The sequence below is a fragment of the Tinamus guttatus genome, unplaced genomic scaffold (genome assembly GCF_059628265.1).
Source record: "Tinamus guttatus ecotype Peru unplaced genomic scaffold, ASM5962826v1 Tinamus_guttatus_pri_ptg000086l, whole genome shotgun sequence".
Lineage (NCBI taxonomy): Eukaryota > Metazoa > Chordata > Aves > Tinamiformes > Tinamidae > Tinamus > Tinamus guttatus.
The window spans coordinates 1,955,553-1,978,720 of record NW_028288620.1 but is presented as its reverse complement, the minus strand read 5'-3'; the positions used below and the strand labels follow the sequence as shown (position 1 = coordinate 1,978,720).

Genomic DNA, 23,168 nt, shown 5'->3' with positions numbered 1-23,168 from the left:
CTATTTTCATCTAAATAATGCTCATCTGAAGCAGAATCTTTTTTCTACTGGTAGCTATGTACCATGATAAAATGCATTGCATTTTATACTGAAAAGTTTAATCTCATCCCATTTCTAACCCCTCGGGGTTATCCAGCTCTTCCTGTACAACTTAATCTTTCTGTGCTCATGTGACGTTATAAATGCTATGAGTATATTCCCATCTTTTGCACAAACATCTTTAACAATATAACAAAAAAGATTGGTCCTAAAACCGGAAGAGAAACTGCACTTAATGACATTCCTCCAAGACTGCTTTCTAACACTGTCAACAATTTTTCTTCTCCTTTCCTATCTTGCATTTTTTATATTAAGACCCAACACCTTCAGTTTAATAAAAGCAATATTCTTATTGAATGCTACAAAATGCCTGGCTGAATCCCACAAAATTCGAGTCATCTCACAAAAATCCCAGAAAAAATGAATTAACACGTAACTAGTTAGCAAGTCAGATGCACTCTACCTTTAGTATATAGCAACTTCATGCTGAATTTTCTCCTGGTTCACATTTATCTCCACGCCTTTGTCTATATTTTCTTTTAAGCTTTGTCCTGAGTCTGTGAATATTACATGACACTAACACTAACAGTGATTCCTTTCTTTTTAATCTTACCCTATGTGGTTCTAAGCTTTTCATCCTCTGGTTATGTAATTACCACATGCAGCTTGGGAGATCTATTTAAAATCCTTGCTTCCATACCCATAGTTTCAAAATTTTGGATTAGAGGCTACAAAGTTCCTCTATACAATATGATTAAGTTTATCAAAAATTGACTCATGCTTTTGCTATCACAGTATCAAACGTTTTAAAACTTTTCTAAGCAAAAACAGAAGGAATGGGAATTCACTTTTACATAACATTACCTAATGTGGAATCATTCCAGAAGAGCTTGTTATGAGAAGACAATAATATTGCCACATCATTATATCTCGGTATTCCAAATTGCTCAATAAGGACATTTGACTGAAATCTAAATCACAGTATTGACCGTGGGCGGACACCACTACATTTTTTACCACTTCTCTGTGACGGGAAAGAGTCTGTACACTGACAACAAGGAAAAAACGCTCAGCAAAAGCAATCAGAAGCCGCCAGCAGGAAGCTACAGAACTTATAAAGAGGACACTTTTAAAGGCATGGATAACCCAAGAGGCCCTACACTATAGATACGGAGCTGGCTCTGCAGCGCTCGCCGCACGGAGCCGCTCGCACGGGCTGCAAATTCCGATCCCGGCTTCCGCCTTCACATCTCGCTCTGCTCGCGGATTCGGCCTAAAGCCCCGCACTTCTCCAAACGGCAGAACTGTCTCAACGCCAGCCTCAATTCCCTCTTATAAAACGAAGGAAAACTAGCGCAAGAAAAATGGGAGGAAAGCAAAATAGAAGTAATAAAAGGAAAAAGAACTAAGGATAAAAAAATCATGGGATGAGCCTTCCAAAGACAAAGGTGAAAGAATTAAGTGAAAAACCAATAATCAGAAGCAAGGGAAGAGCACAGAATAAGATGTTACGTGCCTCTGAAGAAGTATTTTTATCTGTCGACCAAATAACTAAGGAATGGAAATGGTTGACACAATTTCAATTTATTCTTGACTGCAAAAATAGCAAAAATAATATAAGAACATAACAAGAATGCTGCCTCCACAGCTTAAGTCATTGGAAAATGTCAAGTGGACAATGCTGAAATAGAGATGTTGGGGTGGGAGAGGATATGGAAAAGATAAATATAAAGTAAAAAGAAAATGTTCTTTCCAGTAACACAAAAACAAGCACAATAGGAATAAAAGGGAAATTATAATGAAGCTGTGATGTATGCTGCAGACTTAAAGGTTAAAACAGATGTCTAGAAGACAAACATCTCAAACTCCTTATCTGCTTCAGCTCATAAAATTTCTCATGAACTGTATTACTCACTAATCTTTACAAGCATGCAGAGTGGTTGCTGAGAATGTCTTCCAAATACCCATTACAGTAAAAGAACATAAACAATGTTGCATATCTGACTAAAATGACATTTTCTTTCTGCATAAGAAACTCACACAGAAGGAAACTTGTTACTTGCCAACCTAGGACTAAGTAAATGAGAGAACAAAATACCTCATTCACCTAACTGCCATACATTTATACCATTAATATAATACCAATACAAATGTTACAAATGTTACAAATGTTTTTACTTTTATATGTTATTGTCAAGCCCAGAACTTCACGGGAACTACTTACACTGCAACTTAAAAAATGTATTTAGAAAGAAGGCACCAAAAAACAAAACAAAACCTTGAAATGATTCTAACTCACCATCCAAATACACCTAAACGGAGCTAAGTTTGTATTGAGCTACATTCTGTTCTGACCTGTGGGAATGCAAACACACACTGAATTGCATTACTCCGACTGAGTCAAAAATGTAACTTGTTTTAAATTCGGCAATTAAATGACTGAAACTATGAACATGGACTGAACATCCCATTTAATTAAGGCTTAATGAGTCTCTTCTTAGCTCCTGAGCACTGTGTGTTTTGCATTACCCTACAGTGATCCTCTCAACATGCTGGAAGTAACATGGATGGCCCTACAAAGGATGCCTTAGCTGCACCTGATCAAAAAGGAAGAAGTTTGTTAACCACCTAAAATGTAGTTTTGAAGAGGGAAAAAAGGTAGCAATGTAAAAAGAACAGTGGCAATATCTTTCAGATCTTTTATTCTTTTCTACCTAAAAGCATAAAAAACCTTGTATTTTATAGGGAAGTTTATCCATGAATGGTAGGTACAATACTTCTCTTTCAATGGTCTCAATTTTCTAACTTTAGTAAGCATACTGGATTTGCAGCAGTGATCTGCAAGTAAATATGAAATAACTGCAAGCTACACTTGTAATGACAACAATAAAGGTGTAGTGGCCACTGATGCAAAGCAACTTGTCTCAGTTGACTCACTGGGTGCAATTCAGTACTGCATATTAATATAGAAAAAAAAGTTAATCATGTTAGCTTAATACATCAAAATATAACATCATATACTTACTAGAAAGTAGGAAATGCAGAAAATCTTTATAAAATGGTGGGGGATTGTATTCTAAAAAGCAGGGATGCTGAAAAAGACTTGGAGAATAGAGTTAACAGGGACTGTTGATCATATACATACCCAAAATGGCTAATATAATCTTTGACAGTTGAAAAACAAATTCAGAACAGAGAGGTATCGTTCCTGAACTATAGTTCAGCTGCTAATATCCATCTCCTTAAGAACTCTAGCTTACTTTTTCAGTGACATGAAAGTCATACTTGAATCTAAATGAGTAAGTTGATTAGACTCTTCTTCTCTTTTGTCAGGGAAAAACAGACTATGGTAAGAGATGCTTTTTTTCAGAAATGACTTCCCTTTTGACCACACTGTTAGGGGACACAGCTCCATTTCAGTGCAACAATTAATCCAAACAAATCTTCATGTCAAAGTGCAGAGTCCCTAAGTTCATCTGACCTTTCCCTGACAATAACCAACTCAAACTGGCATTCCTCTTTACAAAGATCCTAGCATCAAAACCAGATCTTCAGAAGATCCTGAGAATTAGCACTTTTGAAGAGCTGTTAACTGTACTTTCTTTCAAAAGAACAAGTAGTCACCAAAATTACTACTTCAAAAAGACATTAAGAGAAACTGTAATATCATGGTTGCTGGTGACAAGTTCTATATTTAGAATGCCTTATTCATTTTTCATAAAAAAATATTTAAAACGTTCTTGAGAAAATGTAATACTTTCACTCTGTGACAGAACTTTCAATTTAATGGAGAAGGACTTTGGCCTGGGGAGATAATTTTTTCTGTGTAATTCCAGTTTGGTCTAATCTGGTTATAGAAAGTTAAAAATTAACCACTAACTTTCTCTCAGTTGCTTCCACCAGGACAATTATGTCAGCCTCTCTGACAACAGTCAGAGATTTGAAACCTAACGGAAGTTTGCTTGTGTCATTACCAAAGAAGTAGGAGAAGAAAAGAATTATTTACTGGTAACCACATTTAAGCTCAGGTCAGAGCATAAAGGCCATAACAGGATGTAGGTTTGCTTCCATTGAACCTAAAGACTCATAGGTATCTTGGCTGAAACACCCACAGTTCAGCAGATCATCATTCTGAGGACCAAGTTAAGAGTGAACAAAAGGCTAACTGTAGGAGGAATGCAACACACCCAGCGTATTCCTGCTCCAGAAAGAGCATTCGGGATCAGGATTTATTTTTATTCATACCAACAACACGAGTCTTCAATATGTTCTCTGGAAATGGCCCTAATACAACCAGGTACAGAACAAGAACTGTGGGACACTTGGAAGGTCGCAAAACCACAGACTAAAGAAGATTCATAAGGTCCTGAGGCAGCTTGGTGGCACTGAGGATTCTTCAGCCAGAGAGATTCAAAGAAACTGTCACAAGGGGAAGAAAAAGTTTGAAGGAGAGACACTGAGAGCAGCCGAAGACTAAGATGATTTGTATTTCATCTGTTTACGCTTTCCAGACCAATTAAGAACAAGAAAAGTCATGGCTGATATTTGGAGACAAGATGTAGATGCAGAGATGCCTTCTCCAGGGCAAAGACTCTATCAAATAGGTGTTTGATACCTGTTCACGGATGGAAGCCTTGGGAGAAATAATCAAAATTTGAGCCAAGGGCCAGAAGAAGAAAGTGAAGTCCAAAAAGGAGAGGACCCTCTGTATCTATTTATCAAGGAAAGTGTACAGTGGCCGGCGGGCTCACTACACGCTGAGGAGAACAAAGAAAAACACTAATTAATCGAGAGGAGAATAAAGCAGATGGGCTCAGGAGCTCCCCTATAAAAACAGGTCGAAGGGTCAGTGACAAAACTACTTAGCCTCAAGTAAGAGATGGTTTAGAAGAATGCAATGGTGTAAAATGTCATGCTTGAGCAGTGACGGAGCATTCACATACTGCTGAGGCTAGAAAGGTTTTAACGATAGCAGGTAAGCGCGTTCACTTGGAGAATAAAGGCACACTGTGCCAGGAACATGATCCACGGTCAACTCTATATTCTGTCAGCTTCATTTTACCCCCTGCAACAACATTTTAACAGCTCTCAATGTTAATATTGTACATGCAGTTAAGAGTATATATTTTTTGATGCCTGAAAGATTAAATGCACCCGTTAATGCTGTGGATGGCAGCAATAGTGTGTATTTGTCAAAAGGATTCAATTCACGTGTCAAGGCATCGCCTCTCACCCGTCTGCGAGCGCTGGCTGCGGAACTTCAGTGCAGCAGGACGAGGAGAGCACAGAAAAAAGCTTTCATAAAAACCTTAATGGATTGCGGAGAATCCCAGTGGGACGCAGGTTTTCTCATCCCAGATACTGCTCTATGTATTTTTATGATTTAGAACATTGTAGAAGTTAAATATTAGCTGTCATTTATTTTACTGCCGAAATAAATATCCTCTGTCATTTTCCAACAGACTTAGGAAATTTCTTTTTTAAAGCCGACAATACTAATCACCATCTCCTAAACTGATAGCTACTGGCAATGGCAAAGCTCATCACCTGCAGGCTCCCTTGCCACTGTTCTTTAGGGAAAACTATCTTAAGACGCACAGATGTTTCTGCTGTTTTAAACCAACAGGAAATGGACCTTCTCCCTTTTCCTTTCCTAGAAACAAATACTAGCAAAGAAAAATCTAGCACAGCTGTCCTCAACACTTTCCTTATAACAATATGTCTGTGTGGGAGGCATGCAACGACTGGGAACAAACAGACCAGGGGAAGTGAAACGTAACATGCAGAAGATGGATACAAAGAATTCATTAAGAATCTCTGGGTGGATTATTGCTCTGTAATGTTGATGCACTAAAGCTGGTCTGGGTTACTCAGGGTAATAATACTGGAGCGTTCAAGCTTTTGCTTTAACATGTGATCTGAATCCCATCTCAACTGGTAAGCCACAAAACCTAATAAAATATCTGTTGGGAAGCTCAATTCCCTCAAAGTGAATAGTTGTTCACACCACTAGGAAGCAACATGAGTATGAACAGACTTCAGGCCTGGGGACTGAGGCACAGCCTGCCTTTAAGGAAATGGCATTAGGTTAGGAGAAATGCCACCGTGAAACCCAGAATCCTGCTGCTCCTGCTGTAGCTCTTTATTCAAACCAAATACTTGGACTTTTGCTGCTGACAAACTGGCGCTTTTTACATGCATTAAAATTGAGGCACCTTTCACACGCATTAAAACTACTGCACTGTAGTTCCATTCATTCTAGGCAGAGAAAGCCTGAGGAAAACAAGGAGACAAAACATTGCGGCAAACCTGTTCTTAATTGTTTTATGCTGGAATTATGACATTTTAAATAATGAAAAAGGTATAGTATAGAAGAAACCTAAGTTTTTAGAGATGGCTTCTGCTCTGAAATTCAAATACCAAAACACAAATTCATGCTGCCATCTAATGGTCTTAATCAAGCGTATCCAGCTGCACAATTAAATTGCTACTCTGAACAGTAACTTCTGTCACTGTTCACACTATACTTTTCTTCCCTAAATTTTAACTATTTCTAATCCATATATAGTCTTCAGAATGAAAGTGTATCAAAATTAAGGAGATAATAATGTATTCTAATAAAACTCTTAATTTCTATTACCAATCTAAGTTTCTTCCAAAATGCTTTTTCTCCAAAAGATGCAGGGTGAGGAATGCGGAGTTTTCTCAAAGTGAATCAGTAAACTAAATCAATAGCACCTTTGTCCTCATATTCTTCTTCCATAAAATGAAAATTTAAAACCCTGCAACACTGAATAGAAATGACAGACAAACCATCTCAAATTCCTTCCCTCGTCTGAGAGATGTTGTACATCTCACTCCTGAGAGGAAGGGAGACACTGTGCTTTAAGTTGACAACAGACATGCGCAGACATAAAGCAAAAAAAAAAAAAAATCACAGTGTTACCCCATCCTACTGTTACTCCATCCAACTTCTGGACCTTCAACATTCTCCTCTGATTTTGCTTAATACAACAAGCCTTGGAACCCCAGTGACTTAGGACACTGGTGCCCTGCAACCACACAGCCTTTTGCAGGAAAATACTGCTTGGTTAAATCAAAAGCAATACAGCATAAAAGCCTGCATACATGGCTCTCCTTTTAATTATTACCAGATATATGAGAAGAAGTTAAGCTCTCCTATACTTCTAAAGACTTTGTTCTTCTGGCACTTTTCTCTCTGGGGAGAAATTTTAATCTTTCTGTCATGTTCATCCATTCTTAGACTTATAAAAATACATCCTTTGAGAAGTACCTGCAAGCATAATAGCGGAAATTTGAGCTTTCTTTACTCACTAGAAAAATTTTCAGGCATTAGATCTCAAAACCTAACACTATAATTTCATGCCACTGTCCTGGCCACCTAGGACAGCACCGACAAGACCTAACATAAGATGCTTAGGGAACTATTTCTCCTGCCTATTTTAAATGGAATGGGTTGAGCAGCACCCTGGAAAGTGCCTGTTTCTCTCCTGTCAACTAAAAAGCAATCTTCAAAGAACCAGATCGGAGATATTTGTGAGAGTCAGATGACTCCCACAACTGCACTCATAAATTATTACATTATCAACATCCTTATTTCTTAGGTTGGAATTCAGCTCCAGACTCAGACACCAGCTATTCAGCTGATGTGTAGCGCCTAAGCTCCCGTTACAGTCCATGAAGCTCTGGAGAGCAGATGTATGCAAGAGCAAAGGGAGGTGGCTTGGCTTGCAACACGGGTTCTGCGCTGCAAGGGCCCTGACCAGACCTCCCCCTGGTTATAACGGGAGTGAAGGCTTCTAGGGCATAGGCAGAGCCTCTGTCTAGACACCTGAGCTGGGGGCTGAACCTCACCCTTACAAAGCAGCCTGCAGCCCAAACACAAGCATATAACTAACCCCACTCGAGATGCTGCCCCTCAGGCACCTGCACGGGACGCAGACCTCATTCACGGCAGGCACTCGTTTCCAGGGAATGGAAGGCACCGCCGAGTCTAGGTGGTGATCTAAGATGATGTGATGATCCGAATCCTACTTTTAGGGCTTGACTCAACTGCCGAAGCATAGGAAGGTAGAGCCCTCCGAAACGGCCTGCGCTATCCTGCCCGGCCTTCCACTGCCGCTCTCAGAAACGCCTCCTTTGGGTCTTCATGTGGATGTCACAGAGACCCTACAGTGTCTCAAACTGCCTCTGCTTAGACAACTCGGTGTCTTTGGACCTGCCACAACCCGTATGTGTGGGAGAAAAATCTTCCTTATGAACATCAGCACATCAAATCTCCCTTCCCACATTGGTCACAGGACTATTTGTGTTGCAAATGGATGAAGTTTTTTGTACAGAGAGAACTCTCCTTCTGGACAGAAAAAAAAGGGTGCTCCAGTAGGAGCAGGAAGCCTTTTAAGGCTGAAGAGTTTCAGCCTCCATTCTGCCTCAATAAATTATGAAATTGGGTTTGTATACCTTTTGGAGATAGTAGATTTTAGGTTTTCTTCTGCAGATCAAGAAAAAGAGCAACCCCCAATCAGAAAATGTCACTGCTTTTTCTTTACTTCTGCCTAGCTTTGTGGTTTTTTTTTTTTTTAAACAACAGGCTATGCAACTTTAAAAAAAAATGCTGGGTTAGGATTAGGACTGCATAGCTAAGCGCTCAGAGTCAAGTAACACTAACCTCAAAACTGTTCTTTGACACATGTATTTTATCTTTATTAATTGAGCATTCACAGAACAACTTTTCATCTTCATTCTAGTCTTTAATTTCACGGTAAAATCATTTGTTCAGCTGATCTGACAGCTATACTAATTTATCCAGTAATCACACACACTCTTTTTTGTTCACTCAGGAGATGACATTTGGAGAACATGACAGCCCACTACGAAGCTAACAGTTATAGATGTAGCTGGCCTGTTGCAGCTCCTCAAATTTTTGATTACTACACCTCATTTTTGGTGTTGGGCTCAGCATTCAGGGCATTGGTCCACTGGGACATTAAGCTTAACTTCACAAGCAAGCCTAAGCAAGCAGTCACTGCCACAGCTCCGTACCCAACGGGTAGGAAAAACATGTCCACTTTGGGAGATGCCCTGTGCTTTGTGGCTGGCTGCAGAGGAGGCCAAATCTGCTTCCTCTCCACTTCTCTCGAGTCTTGGTCTTGCAAACTGCACTGTAGAGGAGCACTCACTAGCATCAAAGAAACGCAGAATCAGAATGACAGGCTTATGAGGAGAAGAAAAGCAAAGCACAGGCACTCTGTGCACTCTCCCCCCTGCACTGAGGAGAAAGGTAATAACCTTCTCCTAAGTCTGCAGCTCACAACACGCATGCAAAAAAGAAGCGATCCTGTACAATACGAATGCTCAGTGCAGCAGGAACTGTCAAAGAGCACAGAAGGCACAACTTATCCCAAGGACATTACCACCTTCCATGACATAAGCTTACGGAATTATCACACCGTATCAAATTCTTCAAAACCAAGGAAAAATCTCCTTTAATTATTTTACTCCCATCCTTCAGCTTGTCATTGCTGTGTATTTCCTTTGTTCCTACACTTCACAAGTGTTTTCGATTTTGAAAGGTTTTTTTTTCTTTAATAAAGGTTTTTCAGGATCTCTAAATTGGGATGAGACAGTTTTAAGGAATTATTATATAAAAGCATGTAACTTATGAATTCTCCCAAAAGACATGGGTTGTAATCCCTTTGACACTACTTTCCACACTAATGCATCAAAAGCTGGTGTTCAGTTTCTACTGATTTCCTTTCCTGGCTGAGAGCACACGTTTGCTTAAGCTTGCAGCATCTCAGAACTCTTTTTGTTACTTATGGACATTCTAGAATTGAAAATCCTGCAGGACAATTAAACTTCAAAAATGACTTTTTTCAATTCCAAACGAAGACAAAATATCTTGTTATAAAACCAACGAGCACTCAGTGGGGACAAGGCAAGCTGGATGACCAGTCAGGACGGAGAGCTTTTCTTTTCTAAACTGTTCTAATTTGAACAGCCAGCTCTTTGTTTTGCCACACAGTTGAAGCCAACTGCACATTCAGGGATGTGAGGGCTCTAGTGCTGGCTGCAGGGATGAGTAGCAGGCGCAGGTTTCATCCCCACTTCTGCCAGTATTTTGCAGTCTTGACTTACTGTTTCAGAGCTTGCCCTCTTCCAAGCAGCTTGACAGTTCTACCAGACCGTGCCAAAGGTGCCGACGAGCACACAAGATGCAACTCAAACCAGTTAACAAAATGCTTCTGAAAACATCAGCACTTCATTCCTACAGTCAGTTTGTTACTTTGCCTTATCTTCAGTGAGCACTGGTTGGATATTTTATTTTCAATTAGAATTGAAAAGAACCATTCATAGTTAGTTTAAAAAAAAAAAAAAACTTTAAAATGCAACTTATCAGCACTGGTTTTCCCGTAACATGTATTATTTATACTGAAAGGCTATGAAATTGTTCAGAATTCCAGAACAAGCTTTAAGAGGCTATGGTATAACCGCTGAAATTTTGAGTTTCAAAAACTTTCTACTTTAATCTCCTTCAGTAGTAAATTGACTGAATCAAAAACTATCTAACAGGGTAGACAGCAATTTCTAAGAGTTTTGCCTTATCAAAGACCATCAAGCTCCTTGCACACCAGACTTGTGCGGATCCTAATTGAATAAAGGAAAATGTGGAGATGAATCAAGGATCATGTCTCACCAGACATAAAAAGACTTTTCAGGTGTATCTGTAGGGTGATGGCACCTGCAGCACGCGGAGCGCCGGGGTGGCTGCGCGCGGCACCGCGCAGGCCGCATCGCCTCAGCTGCAGACGCAGCGCGACCACAAGGGCCCGTGCTCTGAGCAGCCTCCTAAGCACTGCGTTTGTTGGTGTGAGTGAAAGGACTTTCCCAAGCATTTTGCCTACTTAACTGTCCTCGAGATAGGACCAAACTGCCCCTGCACTTCCTTACTTAGTGCAAGGACAGATTAAACCAGAGCTGTCCTCACCTGGAACACTTTTTTGGGTAGCTTCCACCTTTAGTGTCAACATAGGCGATCAGCTACGGACCTCACAAGTTTAACAGCCCTCAGCTCCCAAACACACAGTCCTGTCCCCTCTCTGGTGCCAGCCCTAGGTGAAGAGCTGACAACAGATGCTAGTCATCTAAAGTCAAAGTAATTTCTCCTTTCCTCTCCCCCTGCTGAAAAACATTTTTTTCCCAAGCAGCTCAGCTCCCAGTGCTGAAGCCAGGAATACTGCAAGGACCCAAGGCCGAGGACAGAGGGAGGGACAGAAATCGAAGTCACCTAAACATGAATTATCTTTGGCTCACATAGAAACTAGCTCTCAACTTTGCATGCAAATAGTAGCTCTTAGGACACATTTCCACGAGTTGCTAAAAAGGATCTTTTGTGTCTCTTGAAACATCAGACTTAGCTGGTCTAAAGAGATGCCCTGGGGTGAACTTCATACTTTTCTTTTTTCCTCCCCTGGAGTCATTCATCTTACCAGAAACAAGTTCCTACAAAACGTCCTAATCTTCATCTCTTTGAAAAATACGTATTTTTAAACAGAGATTAGTAACAAGAAATTAATCATCATATAAAAGAAAAAAAATGGATTTGACTCATTTAGCATATTTAGAAACTGTTTTAATATCAAAGTTATTTCCTCAATCTAGAGTCAGAAACTGATAAAAAAAGAACATACTGACCACAGCATATTACTTATGTTCTTTTTAAGCAGATCCTAAAGTCTGCACTGACTTGGGAACTCCAGCACTTCCATGCCAGTATGCTATTGCTAAAAATCAGCAAGCGAATGCTGCCTACAATATGGCAATAAGTTATTTTTAGAAGTAATATGCATAAGATATATCATACTATGAGAAAATAACATAACTCTTCAACATGTGCTTCACACGTGGGACTGGACTTGACTTACTGCAACAGAGCCAGAATCCGTCTTGAAACGTATCTCTGGTGAGGGTAGGCAGGAGGTGATTAAGAATCACTTCCAACACAGCAGTAGTTATAAACATACTACCAGGTGGCATCATTACTGTTTACTCTTTAGTATTAGTGAGCTAGCGTACATGTGTGAGGGGGCAGACTGTACGTATCTATATAGATTTATCTAGTTATTTACTACTTAGGTGTAGTTACCTACTAATTTACTACTCACAGGAAATTGCTAGTCATCTCACACGGGCTACTGCACTGCAGTGAGTGCAGTAAAGCTGGCACACAAAGATCCTGGCCTTCGGTCCCACTCTACTTGTTACGTGAATAGAAAAATAAAATAAATACCCTTGCTGCCTCAGGCACCTAGGGAGATCAGTGTTCCTGTACTGCTTTACCCTAACATGGGAACTCAGTTCAAGACAGAGGTAAACGTGGAGATTGCGCTTGCTGTACTCATTTCCTAGGAAAGGAGGAATGTTCTGGAAGTTGGCAGCTCCTAAGTGTCTTAGGGTTCTGTTTTGATGAAAACATTCAGAAAATCAATCCAGATTCCGGAATTCCAGTTTGTGTTTTACTACCTTGCACTTCTTCCAGCCTTGACTACTCAAATTAATCTCTAGGTGTAATTCTAAAAATTAACAAAACTTCTTTCAGGAACCATAGCCAGCCACCTGAGCACATCACATATGTAGGTGAAGAGTAGCAGTGACTAGAAATATAACCCAAGTAACACAATAATCAGATACTATTCTGTAAAGTTATGAAACAGTCTTCTTGATAATTTTAAGAGTTCTAGATACCAATTCTAAACAAATTCAGACTGAAATGGCCAAATCCAAAACTGACTATGATTTAAAAACCTGTGGAGAAAGTAAAATTAGATAGAATCATAGAATGCTTAGATGAAGTCACCTGAAACATTTTCCTTACACAATTATGAAATGCTGCATTTTCACTTCAAGTTCCTTAATTTTTTAAACATTACTATAAATTCAAGTCCTACAAGGATAATAATTTTGAATCAAAACACTTTTTCACGGTGTGCTACTCTACCCTTTTAACAATTAGGTATATAAAAAATAATAGGAAATCTGTTAAGCAAACCCTTTACAAGAAAAGCGGCATTTTTCCAGTGAATTTCAGTGAAAAAGAGCATTTTTGAGCAGTCTTTTTTCCTATTTTACAGAATATACTTTAAATCACTCTTGTGTTTTAGCTCAAATTCAAAAGAGCTCATCTAATATAGTTCCTCTGGGGAAAATAAGAAAAAATGTGGGAAAAATATATATATATTCTAGAGAAAGGATCTTTGGGATTACAAGTAATACATATATTACCTTGAGCTTCTCTTCAACTGTTACGTTATACAACTTATACAAAGATTCAGGATGAACTAGAACAGCTTTTCTATCTATACTGAAATTGCACAAGTACTAAACACAAAGATGTTTGTGAAACATATTAAAGAACAATATACTTGGTTGGTCAGTTAACAAAATGGCTCCTCTCACTCAATATTTTCTTTTTTTTTCTTTTTCTTTTTTTTTAAGGTTTTTAAACATACAACTTGTATGTTTAAAAGCAAAATTACCAATATTGTCTTCTGAAATATTATCCCAAGTATTTACAGCCATTACAACAGCAATGGATGGCTCTGAATACAGATTTTAAAATTGTGAAATAAAGGATCTTTGTAAATCAAATATTGACACAATGCAGAAAACTGAGATACTTGAATTTGGTAGTTTTTATAACTTAACAATGGTACAACTTGAGAATGGTTTCAAGACTGGTGTCAAAATGCAGCGCCCCTCTAATTTTATACCTCACTTCCAAGAAGAGTGCTTCATTTTAATGCTACAGATTCTGATCATATGACATAAAATAGCAGCAAAGAAAAAAAAATCCTTTCTCTGAAGATAATATTCTGCCTTTTTATTGTCATGACTAGAGACCAACTCCAGCTTGCACATTAAAAGCTAAACAAAAAAAAGCTTTACACCTATTTATCCCTTTTGACATGCTCATGGCACCTGCCTTAAGAAGCTGGTTATGTGAATTTCTAAATGAGGCTGCTCAGACTCTCCTTATTAAAAAAAAAAAGTTTATTTTACACCGAAACAATCTATGATGTTCATAAAGAATTAATACACATTAATAGACAAGGAGAGAGAACTGCAAATAAGAGAAAAATACAAACCTCTGATTGTACATGCCCCGAAAATTATAATTTGCTCTATAATTAGGGATTGGCTTTGGATCTAATGGCCTGTAGATGGCAGGCTCTCCTCTTTTCATAGCCAGACCATTCAGCTCCACTGTTGGAGTTATACTGCCTGGAAAAAAATAAGAATATAGGTACGACACTTCAAATATAAATCCTGCAAAACATATACATAGTATTACTAAAGAAAACCGTAGCAAACTTGCATGATCTTTTTTGCTTTCTCACTACTATGTTGTTTTCCTATGAGAATATAGATGCCAACTTAATCACAAACAATAAAAAAGAGCATTTAAATAGTCATTTTAGTGTACTCCCTTTGCAATTTCTGTAAATTACTGTTCATAGATGAAAGACTCCACACTATAAGTGAACGCGTTATTCTTTTTTTCCAGAGTATCTGGAACATAAGGTTATACTTTCTGAAACTGTTTAAGAGTGTATTATATTATCCCACAGAATACCATTAAGTAAAAACACAAATAAAGCAAATATGTACTGAAATAAGACTTGAAAAATTATCATTGTGACTAAAACCTAATGAACTGGCATGATCTAACAAACTACAAGTGTAACTGTTGGAAATCAGTGCAACTACAGCCACCTACTGGGGACAGAATGCAGAACGGAAAAACCATCCCACTTCTGCCTGTTGACATGGTCTCCAAAATGCCAAGCCTGAAGCTACATTACAGCTTCATCTTAAGCCCTTAACAAATAAATAAAAGGTTTATATTTCTTTAATATACCACATTTATATTTTCATTAAAAAATGTTCAACTATGGTATTCTCCCTTCTGCTGCTATGAAAAAACTCCCAAGTGAGTTAAATGCATAAATGCATTCCAGTGAAAGTAGTTCAACTGACTCAAACTATTTCAGAATTTTCAAAGAATCTAGTCTTAAAAGGGCTATCACGAATGCAGCAGTCTGCCACTAAGTCTTCATATATGCCAGATGATGAAAGTTTTATATTCAGGTGAAAACATTCAGTAAGTACAGCTTTGATATGTCCCTGAGGGGGGGGAAAAAAAAAAAAAAAGAAAAAAAAAAAAAGACTTTGAATTCAACAATAAAAATGAAAATGGCGTTTGATTACAAGATACTTGAGCATGTGCAAAAAAACCCTATCCTAAAGCGAATTATAGTGTTTTGTGATACATTTTTAATTGAATACTCAAAGGTGATTTATTTTGTTATTTGCTTTTCTCTTTTAAAAAATGGCAAGAACAGACACTTGGGAGTATGCTGCAATGCCAAGAGTCAAACATGGGATCCTTCTTCTACAAGGAAGGGACCCTGCAGGGCTGCAGCAGCAATGACCAGCATGGCAAGAGAAGGACAGACTGCCATTCCCAGCCACCTCCTGACGGCCAATGCCCAGATAATGCGGATATGCTGCTCTGGAGGAAAGCTTGCCCAGCTCTTTGGCAACATGCAGTTAAACTGCAAAAAGAATCCTCTCTCAGGAAGTGCCTGAAAAACTTTAAGGAAGGGGGCAGGGGGAGGCAGAGAGGGAAAAAGTGGGGAAAAAAGGAAAAGGATGAAATTTGCTTTTTTCTCCTCATTGGCCTGGCTTTTTTTTTTTTTAATATATGTGTAAAATAAAATTAGGAATAAAAAAAATTCTTTAATTCATCAAGCAAAACAGAAAAATCACCGAGTGCAAGACTGACTTGTGTACCTCAAAAGGTGCTGCATGCAGAGAAGGCAACTCAAAGGAAGATGCCAAACTCCAACATGCTCTTTCGGTTGTTCAAATAATAAAGATTCCAAAGCTGTTTCCTGGTTTATTTTATGTTACTATGAAGTAAAATCCATTATACAAGGACTATCTGTTACAGTTCTCACACCAGATCTTTTTATTTATACCACAGATGTAATTTTTACAGGAGTGGACTAGGTAAAATTTGGCCCTTTCACTAAAACCGGCTAAAATCACTTGGAAAAAAATCAGTATTTTACTATGGCTATTTCAATCTCATTTTGTCTCACTGTCTACTTTTAATCACAGATAATCAAGTCTTAGGTAAATAATCACATTCACTTATGGTTCAACTGTTTCAGGTATGTTGCATTAAAACTTACACTGCAAACTCACATTAGGTTCTTACGTTCTCACACCTGGAAGACAGTTGTATTGATTCTCACCTGCCATATTTACTTGTATCTAGTTAGGAATATCTGTTAGTGGACTAATATTCCAACACTGCAACAAGAGTTATTACGCACAGGAAAATGTCATACCTGGATTATTATTAACATTATTTTTGGGTGGTCTAGGAGTTGGTTTGGGAAGGGTGGTTTCATTCAGTGCTTTGCTAGCAGCAGCGTGTTGGGCCTTTTTAATACTGCTTCCTTCAGCCTCCCATGTCTGCTCTCCAAGAGTCAGCTGCACTGTGAACATCTTCAAAGACAAAGAACAGGTAAAAACTGGCAAGATTATCATTGTTAGACCAACCTAGGTAAAAACTTACGTTCCTGAAGAGAAACTCTCCCTTTTTATTATACGCAGCTCAACTCTCAGATTGAACATTTGATTCTCACACAGTCGATTCTTACAGAGATTAGAGAGTCCTTATCAGTGGGCAACATATGGCCCTTTAAATGACAAAAGTCAAACAGCATGATATGACATCCCCTGTCAAAGAAGGCAGTCCTATTCCAATCAAGTGCAAACTGGTCCCTTGCTCTTGGAAGACATGTCATTTAAGACCACGTTTCTTCACACATTTGACCAAGTCTAGTCATTTTTACCTGCAGCATGCTATAAAAAGAATGGAATTTCATAACAAGTCTAAACAGCTATCAATGACTACACACTCTTCAAAAAGGGGGCAACTTGGTCCAAATGTTTGTACACAGTGAAAGGATTTCTATCACAGTCTCATTTCTGAAAGTAACACACATTGTTAGGTAGAGCCACAACAAACAATTTAAAGCATGAAAGGGAAAAAAAAGTATTACTCTCTTACAAAGAATTGTAGCTCTTTAATGTGGAGTCTACAGTGAAGACAGGAACCATCACAATCCAGAGGCCAGAAACTGACTCCTGATTAAACTGTATACACTTATAAATCCACAGTCAAGGATTATTCCAAGCATTGCCTATGCTGCATTAGTTACAAAGATAAACAGTAAAGCACATATATTTAAGATACTAGATAGAGCACATTTGCTGCATGTGCTCATGTTCCATTGGAACTTCCTGAAACAGGAACAACCAAGTAAAAAAAGATGAACTTGGTGGCTTTTACAAGTAACAGTCCCACATATGTAAAACAAGGTTTAATTGTCAGATGCACACGGTAAACTAAGATATAGCAATAACCAGAACCAGACTAGCTTCCTTGGAGACAACACAAAGAAATGTCCGTATCAGTGCGAGTAGCGCAGAAGCTAAAATTTCCATTTGGACACTTGCTTGCTCTACACTTCTCCAAATGAGTTAAGTTTGCTAGATGCAGGAGCAGGTATCTAAAGGCAGGCATGACAGAGAACTTTGATAGCTCCCTGTACATATATTTTTTATAGCGTATGTATTTGCAAATGAGCATTTGAACACAAAGACATACTCATCTCCAAACTCAGCTCTGTAAGGAGCTGAATTCTATAAATATATAACTTCATCTTAATCACAGGCTTGAATTTTGGCCTACAGTATCTTTCAGAATCACAGTGCAAGTCTCAGGATCACATTTCCTATTGACATTCCCTTTTTTCCTGCTGTTATATGCTCCTCATGGACAAGGTGGAAAAGCTAAACAGAGACAAACAATCTTTAAATTTTGCATTCTGGCAAACCCTGTCCTCACCTGAATACTAAGCTGGGTATTAGAGCTAAATACCCATAATTACGTAATCAGCATAAGCACACATCCTTCTTCCTAACAGAACTAAAATTTGATTTCTGGATGTGGAGTTTTTATATTTCAAATTTCTGCAAGAAAGCATCAGTACTTTTATAGGAGAAGAATGATCTTGAATTTCAATAAAAATATTATCGCTAAGGGCTACTTATCTACCTGGGTTTATATCTCTCTCGAGCTCTTAAGGGTAATCTACAGGAATTCAAGATAAAAAAGGACTTATTCCTAAACCCTATATCTAGAGCACTAACCTCCTCACTTATCCCATCTGACAAAAACCTGCTTTACAAACAAACAAAACACAATAGCAGGTGAGAATTTAAATAAACAAATAAAACTAGCTAAAAAGAGTCTGGACTAATTAACGAAATATTCAAGCTCTGGAAAACCCAGCTTGACAGTTTTGCTTCAGTTTTGTAGGTATTTCTCACTAGTTTTCTGGGGAAGTTTCTATTCCTTAAGGCTAACCTAATTACGGGAAGAGACCAGCAGTGCCAAAAGCTACCACGCTCTGGGCTCCTTCCCTTCATGGTCTTGGTTAGGGCAGTCTCCCGTGGCTCTGGCAATTCTCTCCTCCCCACTTTTTCTGCATGAAGAATTTTCCTGTCTCCTTCCAAGTCCTTTGAAATGCTGGCCCCTTCACACTCTTCCTTTTCCTTGTGCCACTATGTAGCTTCTTTTGACATTATTTAAGTCTGTCTCCTAACGTGCCATTGACATAATCAGGGACCAAGATCACTAACACCCCTTGAAAAATGTGCTTTATGGTAACAAAGGTTTTGTGATTTGTTTTTGTGATGAAAAATCCACCTAAAGGGCACAATTCTAGAAATCATAGCTGCACCTCCAGTAAGCGCTACTTCTCTAGCCACTCCACTGTTACCAGCTTCCCATTTGATCACGGTCCTCAAAATTTGACAAAGACCCCCGAAAAAAAAAGGATATAAAAATTCACTAGCATTTGCAGTGATGACGTAGACAGTTGTCTCATCAATTACTGCTCTGAAAATCACACAAAACCGTAGTGAAAGGGAACAAAACCCGCGGAGGAAACACGAGCAGCACCGCGGGACAGTCCTTCATGGCCAACAGCAACAGCACCGCATCCCTCCCGGCGCATCCTTCCCTACGACGGAGACCTCCCTCTGCTCCACGCAGTCCATCCAGGAGGGCACCAAGACAGCAGCAACGCTTGCAAAACAGCTAAGGCTGTCAGAGAAACTTCTGTACCACTGCCTTCCACAGGTCAAAGACTGCAAGTCTGTGTAAACCTCTTAACATCACTCTTCTTCAGCCCCTTCCCCTCTTTCTATCCTCGTTTGCTGCACAAGGCACAGACTCAACACTCTTCTGAGTAGCAAGAGTCTGCCAAGCTCATAACTATGGACATAATGTAAACAGTAAGAAGAGGCAAACGGAATAACTGAAAAATGAGGAAATACACAGGAAACCTGTCTTTCACAGGCCTGTTTCAGTCATACAGGCATTGTATACATGTATTCAGTATACAGGCATTTCTAAGGTAACTAGTGTGTGAGCTGTATTTTAATCCTTCAGCAGTTCTGAGCTCTTACATGCAGAATTTCAAGTAAAACGCAGCACAGCTCCAACGCCTTAGCTGCTGAGGAACACGAACAGTCTAGCACACCCCTTTCTGAAGCACCTCCAGCTCCACAGCAATGGAATAACACTAGCACAGCAAACAAGGAGCACAACGGGGAAAAATCAAGAACACACAACAAATTTAACACGGCATAACCTAAAACCAAACAGGACGACTATCTCGCAGTGCCGACCACTTCCAGGAAGAGGAGGAGTGCTTCAGCCTCGCTTCCTTCGGAGGGACACGAAGACCCTGCTGATTCTCAGCGGCCTTGCACGCGGAGACACCGTTTGCAGGGAAGGCGCTGGGATGCGAGCGGCTGGGCGGTGCAGGAGCGCCGCGCCGGCCCACGGAACAGCCCCTGCTAGGGCAAACTGCTGCTCACCTGCAGCCTGGGCCTGCTGCTTTATTCTGCTGCCCCCTTCTCGAAATAGTGACTGTAAAGAAGTTATTAATTACACCATTTTCACTCCAGGCACTATTCAGGCTTTTTTTTTTCCCCTTCCTCAGATGGCTCCTAAGTAGGGAGCAAGTTTGAAATGAAGTTTGAAAATGATTTTCGTGAGACTATTCCCCTGTGCCCCGTCACCTGAGGTCATGCTAATACATCGCTGTGAAATGAAGCTGGATGAAATGAAGATATGAGAACGGACGAGAATTAATTGCCAACTGACTTGAAACTACAGTCATTTTAGGGGTTTTAGCCTCACTGTAAACCTTTGAAAACTGACTGCATGGGTTTTAAGGGAAACAGCAATAACATAGTTTGCACCCTGTAACAAATCCACTCTACGAATACAAAATCATATTAATATAAATACTTTAAAATGACACAAATAAGCCCTATAGTATTCTGTGCTATCATGAAATAGATTCACAGCTAATTATCAGAGGAAGACTGGGGAGAAGGATTAATGCAGCTTAAAAGCAAACTCCATGGTGATTCAGAAAGGGTAGCAATGCTCTGAAAAGACCTTCAGTGAGGTCTGTATAGGACCAACAAATATAAACTCAAAGATGGAAGTCACAGTATGGCACAAAATGATCTGAGGACCTTCAACAGAAATACTTTCTGGAAGTGTAATAAAAGCAAAGCAAAAGAAACAAAAGAAATGCCTTACACTGGAAACGTGATTGCATTTGACAAGTGCACTTGTCCAGACCATGACATCTGTTCAGAATTTAAGGTATGGCTCATAACCTGGAACTGTGACCTTACCTTGGCATGAGCAGGCCCTCTTTCATTCAGAAGTTTATACTGGGGTTGGATTCTATTGAAACGGGCTAACTCATTTACCAGACACATTGGAGTTTTCTCTTTGGGGTTTGCCATGTTATCTTGGAGAGGAGCTGTAAACAAAGAGTCTGTAAAGTTTTTGTGGAGAAATGTTCTTCACAGCTTTGCAAAAGCAGTAGAGTGCTTAAAAAGAAAATACTTTGTCTAAAAACAATATTTGCAAATATGCTAAACACAATGCTTAAATACTAGTTACAGATGAATCATTTGACAGTATGCATTTTATCAAGACCATTTCAATTACATGCAAAAAAAATCATTTTCAAAACGCCTTTATAAAAGAGGATAATGTAGGAGGACATATATATGCTACCTTTTCTACAAGATTACTGAATTTATTGTCAGTAGTAGAGCAGTTACAGCAATTAACTACTCTTTCCAAATGAATCCTAAACATTTTGCAAAGGTGGGTAGCGTAAGAGTTCCATGATAAATACAGCAGGTGAAATCCTGTGGTCCTCGTTTCCTTTTTTTCTCTCCTTCTCAATGCTTTAGATTTCCCTCGTAAGAATCGAGTCATCCTCAGAGTAGCTCCCAAACATCCCCTTTCCACCCCTTTTAAGGATTTTGCTCTGCTTTTCCTAAAGAGATTATTTACTTCATGTTTATGTCTTTGCTATTTGTTATCCTTTTATTGTTTATTTCTTTTAACTGAGGCATACTTATCCCTAACGCAAACTTTAATTACTTAACTTTTTAGGATAACCTTTCTGTATTTTATATCCAGCTAGCATACGAACTACAGCATTTATTAGGCTACAAAGGAAACACCAAATACTGCCAAGCAGCCTGAAAACATTCTGTTCTAGGGAAGAGAAATACACTTGGAGACCTTCCTGCACAACTAAAACTTCCCTATAAAAGATACCGTCAGAATCTGACAAAAAAGGCATGTTCTTTCTGGGCTTTTATTATCATTAACCAAGACTTCACTGCAAAACTGACCCCAGCGCAAGAAACTTGACTTAGTAAACAGTTGATTTAACCAAAATGTTTTTCTACAGAGTTTTCTTTCTTTAGTTTCATCGCCTTTTGGGTGGTTTTTTTTCATTAGTAAGTCATCAAAGAGATTGATTTGAGTGGCCAGGAGGATCCACCTGGCCCAACCTACCTGGGGAGCTGCTGGCGGGCGCGGGATCCGCCAGGGCAGCGCCGGGGCTGCCGCAGCCGGCGGCCGAGTCGGGAACGGATCCGTTCAGGGAGGGCTGCAGGCCGAGCGGAGCCGTGGGCGTCACGGGCAGGGGTAGCACCATAGGGGACATGGCAGGTCCAGAGAGGTTGGCTGCGGTCTGCATCTTAACTTGTGCCATTGTCCGTCACTGCGAAGAACAGATAATGGTGAGGGGGCGGCCCCGCGTCCCGAACGGCGACGGGAAGCGGCAAGCGGCAGCGCTGCTTCTTCTCCCCACGGGGTCTCTCACGTGGGTCACAGCCCTTGGGAAACGTCATTCCCTGCAAACACCAGCTCCAAACGGAGCTGGAACACAGGCACAGCGATACGGCCACGGCCAAAGCACCTGACTCGCACGCAACCCTACTTCCCCATTCTAGGTTCCACTGCTTAGCTGTGGGATAATCCTGTCTAAAATATGGCAGGAAGAAGGGTCATTCTGGAATAAAATTCCACATGAATCTTCTGCAGATGAGATTAGCACTTGCCAGCTTCTCCACGAGGAGTTGCCTTTGCAAAAATACTGCACTAGCGGTCGTTTTTACGGCAAGATGCAGACAAAATACCAAACAAGGTCATGAAGGAAAATCCCTCGTTACTCCGCCTGTTTTCAAACTACAAAAGAGCCAAAGTAAGAAGATAATAAGTACATAGAGGAGGAAAAAAAGAGATTTTGAGAAGTTATGAAAAGTTTCCACTGCTTCCAGTCAACAACCAATAAAACTTCAATCCTCATCCAAATGACTATAAGGGTACCACCTATTTCCTATTCTAGCCTGCAGTCCAGTGCCTAAAGCATCCACCTGGAATGCACCGAGCCCGAAGGATCTCTCTCCATCTCCGGGTTTCTGAGCTAGTCTGGCCGAGTCTACAGGAGAGCAGGAAGCAGGGCCAGGGCAGGGCCCCCTCATGCTCTTCCATCGCATACGCACCCCGGCACAGCTCTGGCTGCTCCCAAAGCCCTGCAGGGAAGAGCTGGGACAGGGCTATCCCAGAAACC

The 23,168-nt window shown here is 39.8% G+C and overlaps 1 protein-coding gene across 4 annotated transcripts in view; it reads right to left on the bottom strand.

Annotated features, from left to right (window-relative positions):
* Window positions 1–22,315, bottom strand: part of STAU2 (staufen double-stranded RNA binding protein 2) — a 141,843-nt gene extending 119,528 nt beyond the window's left edge. For 2 of the 4 annotated variants that reach the window (XM_088520321.1, XM_088520323.1), the window contains exons 1-4: window positions 22,109–22,315; window positions 20,920–21,065; window positions 16,476–16,635; window positions 14,205–14,340 (exon numbers count right to left, since the gene is read on the bottom strand). In XM_088520321.1, the coding sequence (XP_088376447.1) occupies window positions 14,205–14,340; window positions 16,476–16,635; window positions 20,920–21,065; window positions 22,109–22,307 (641 nt within the window). In that variant the 5' untranslated portion in view covers window positions 22,308–22,315. The remainder of the gene's footprint in view (window positions 1–14,204; window positions 14,341–16,475; window positions 16,636–20,919; window positions 21,066–22,108) is intronic. The other 2 variants (XM_088520322.1, XM_088520324.1) reach the window with 1 other exon arrangement.
* Between the last annotated feature and the right edge of the window lie 853 nt (window positions 22,316–23,168).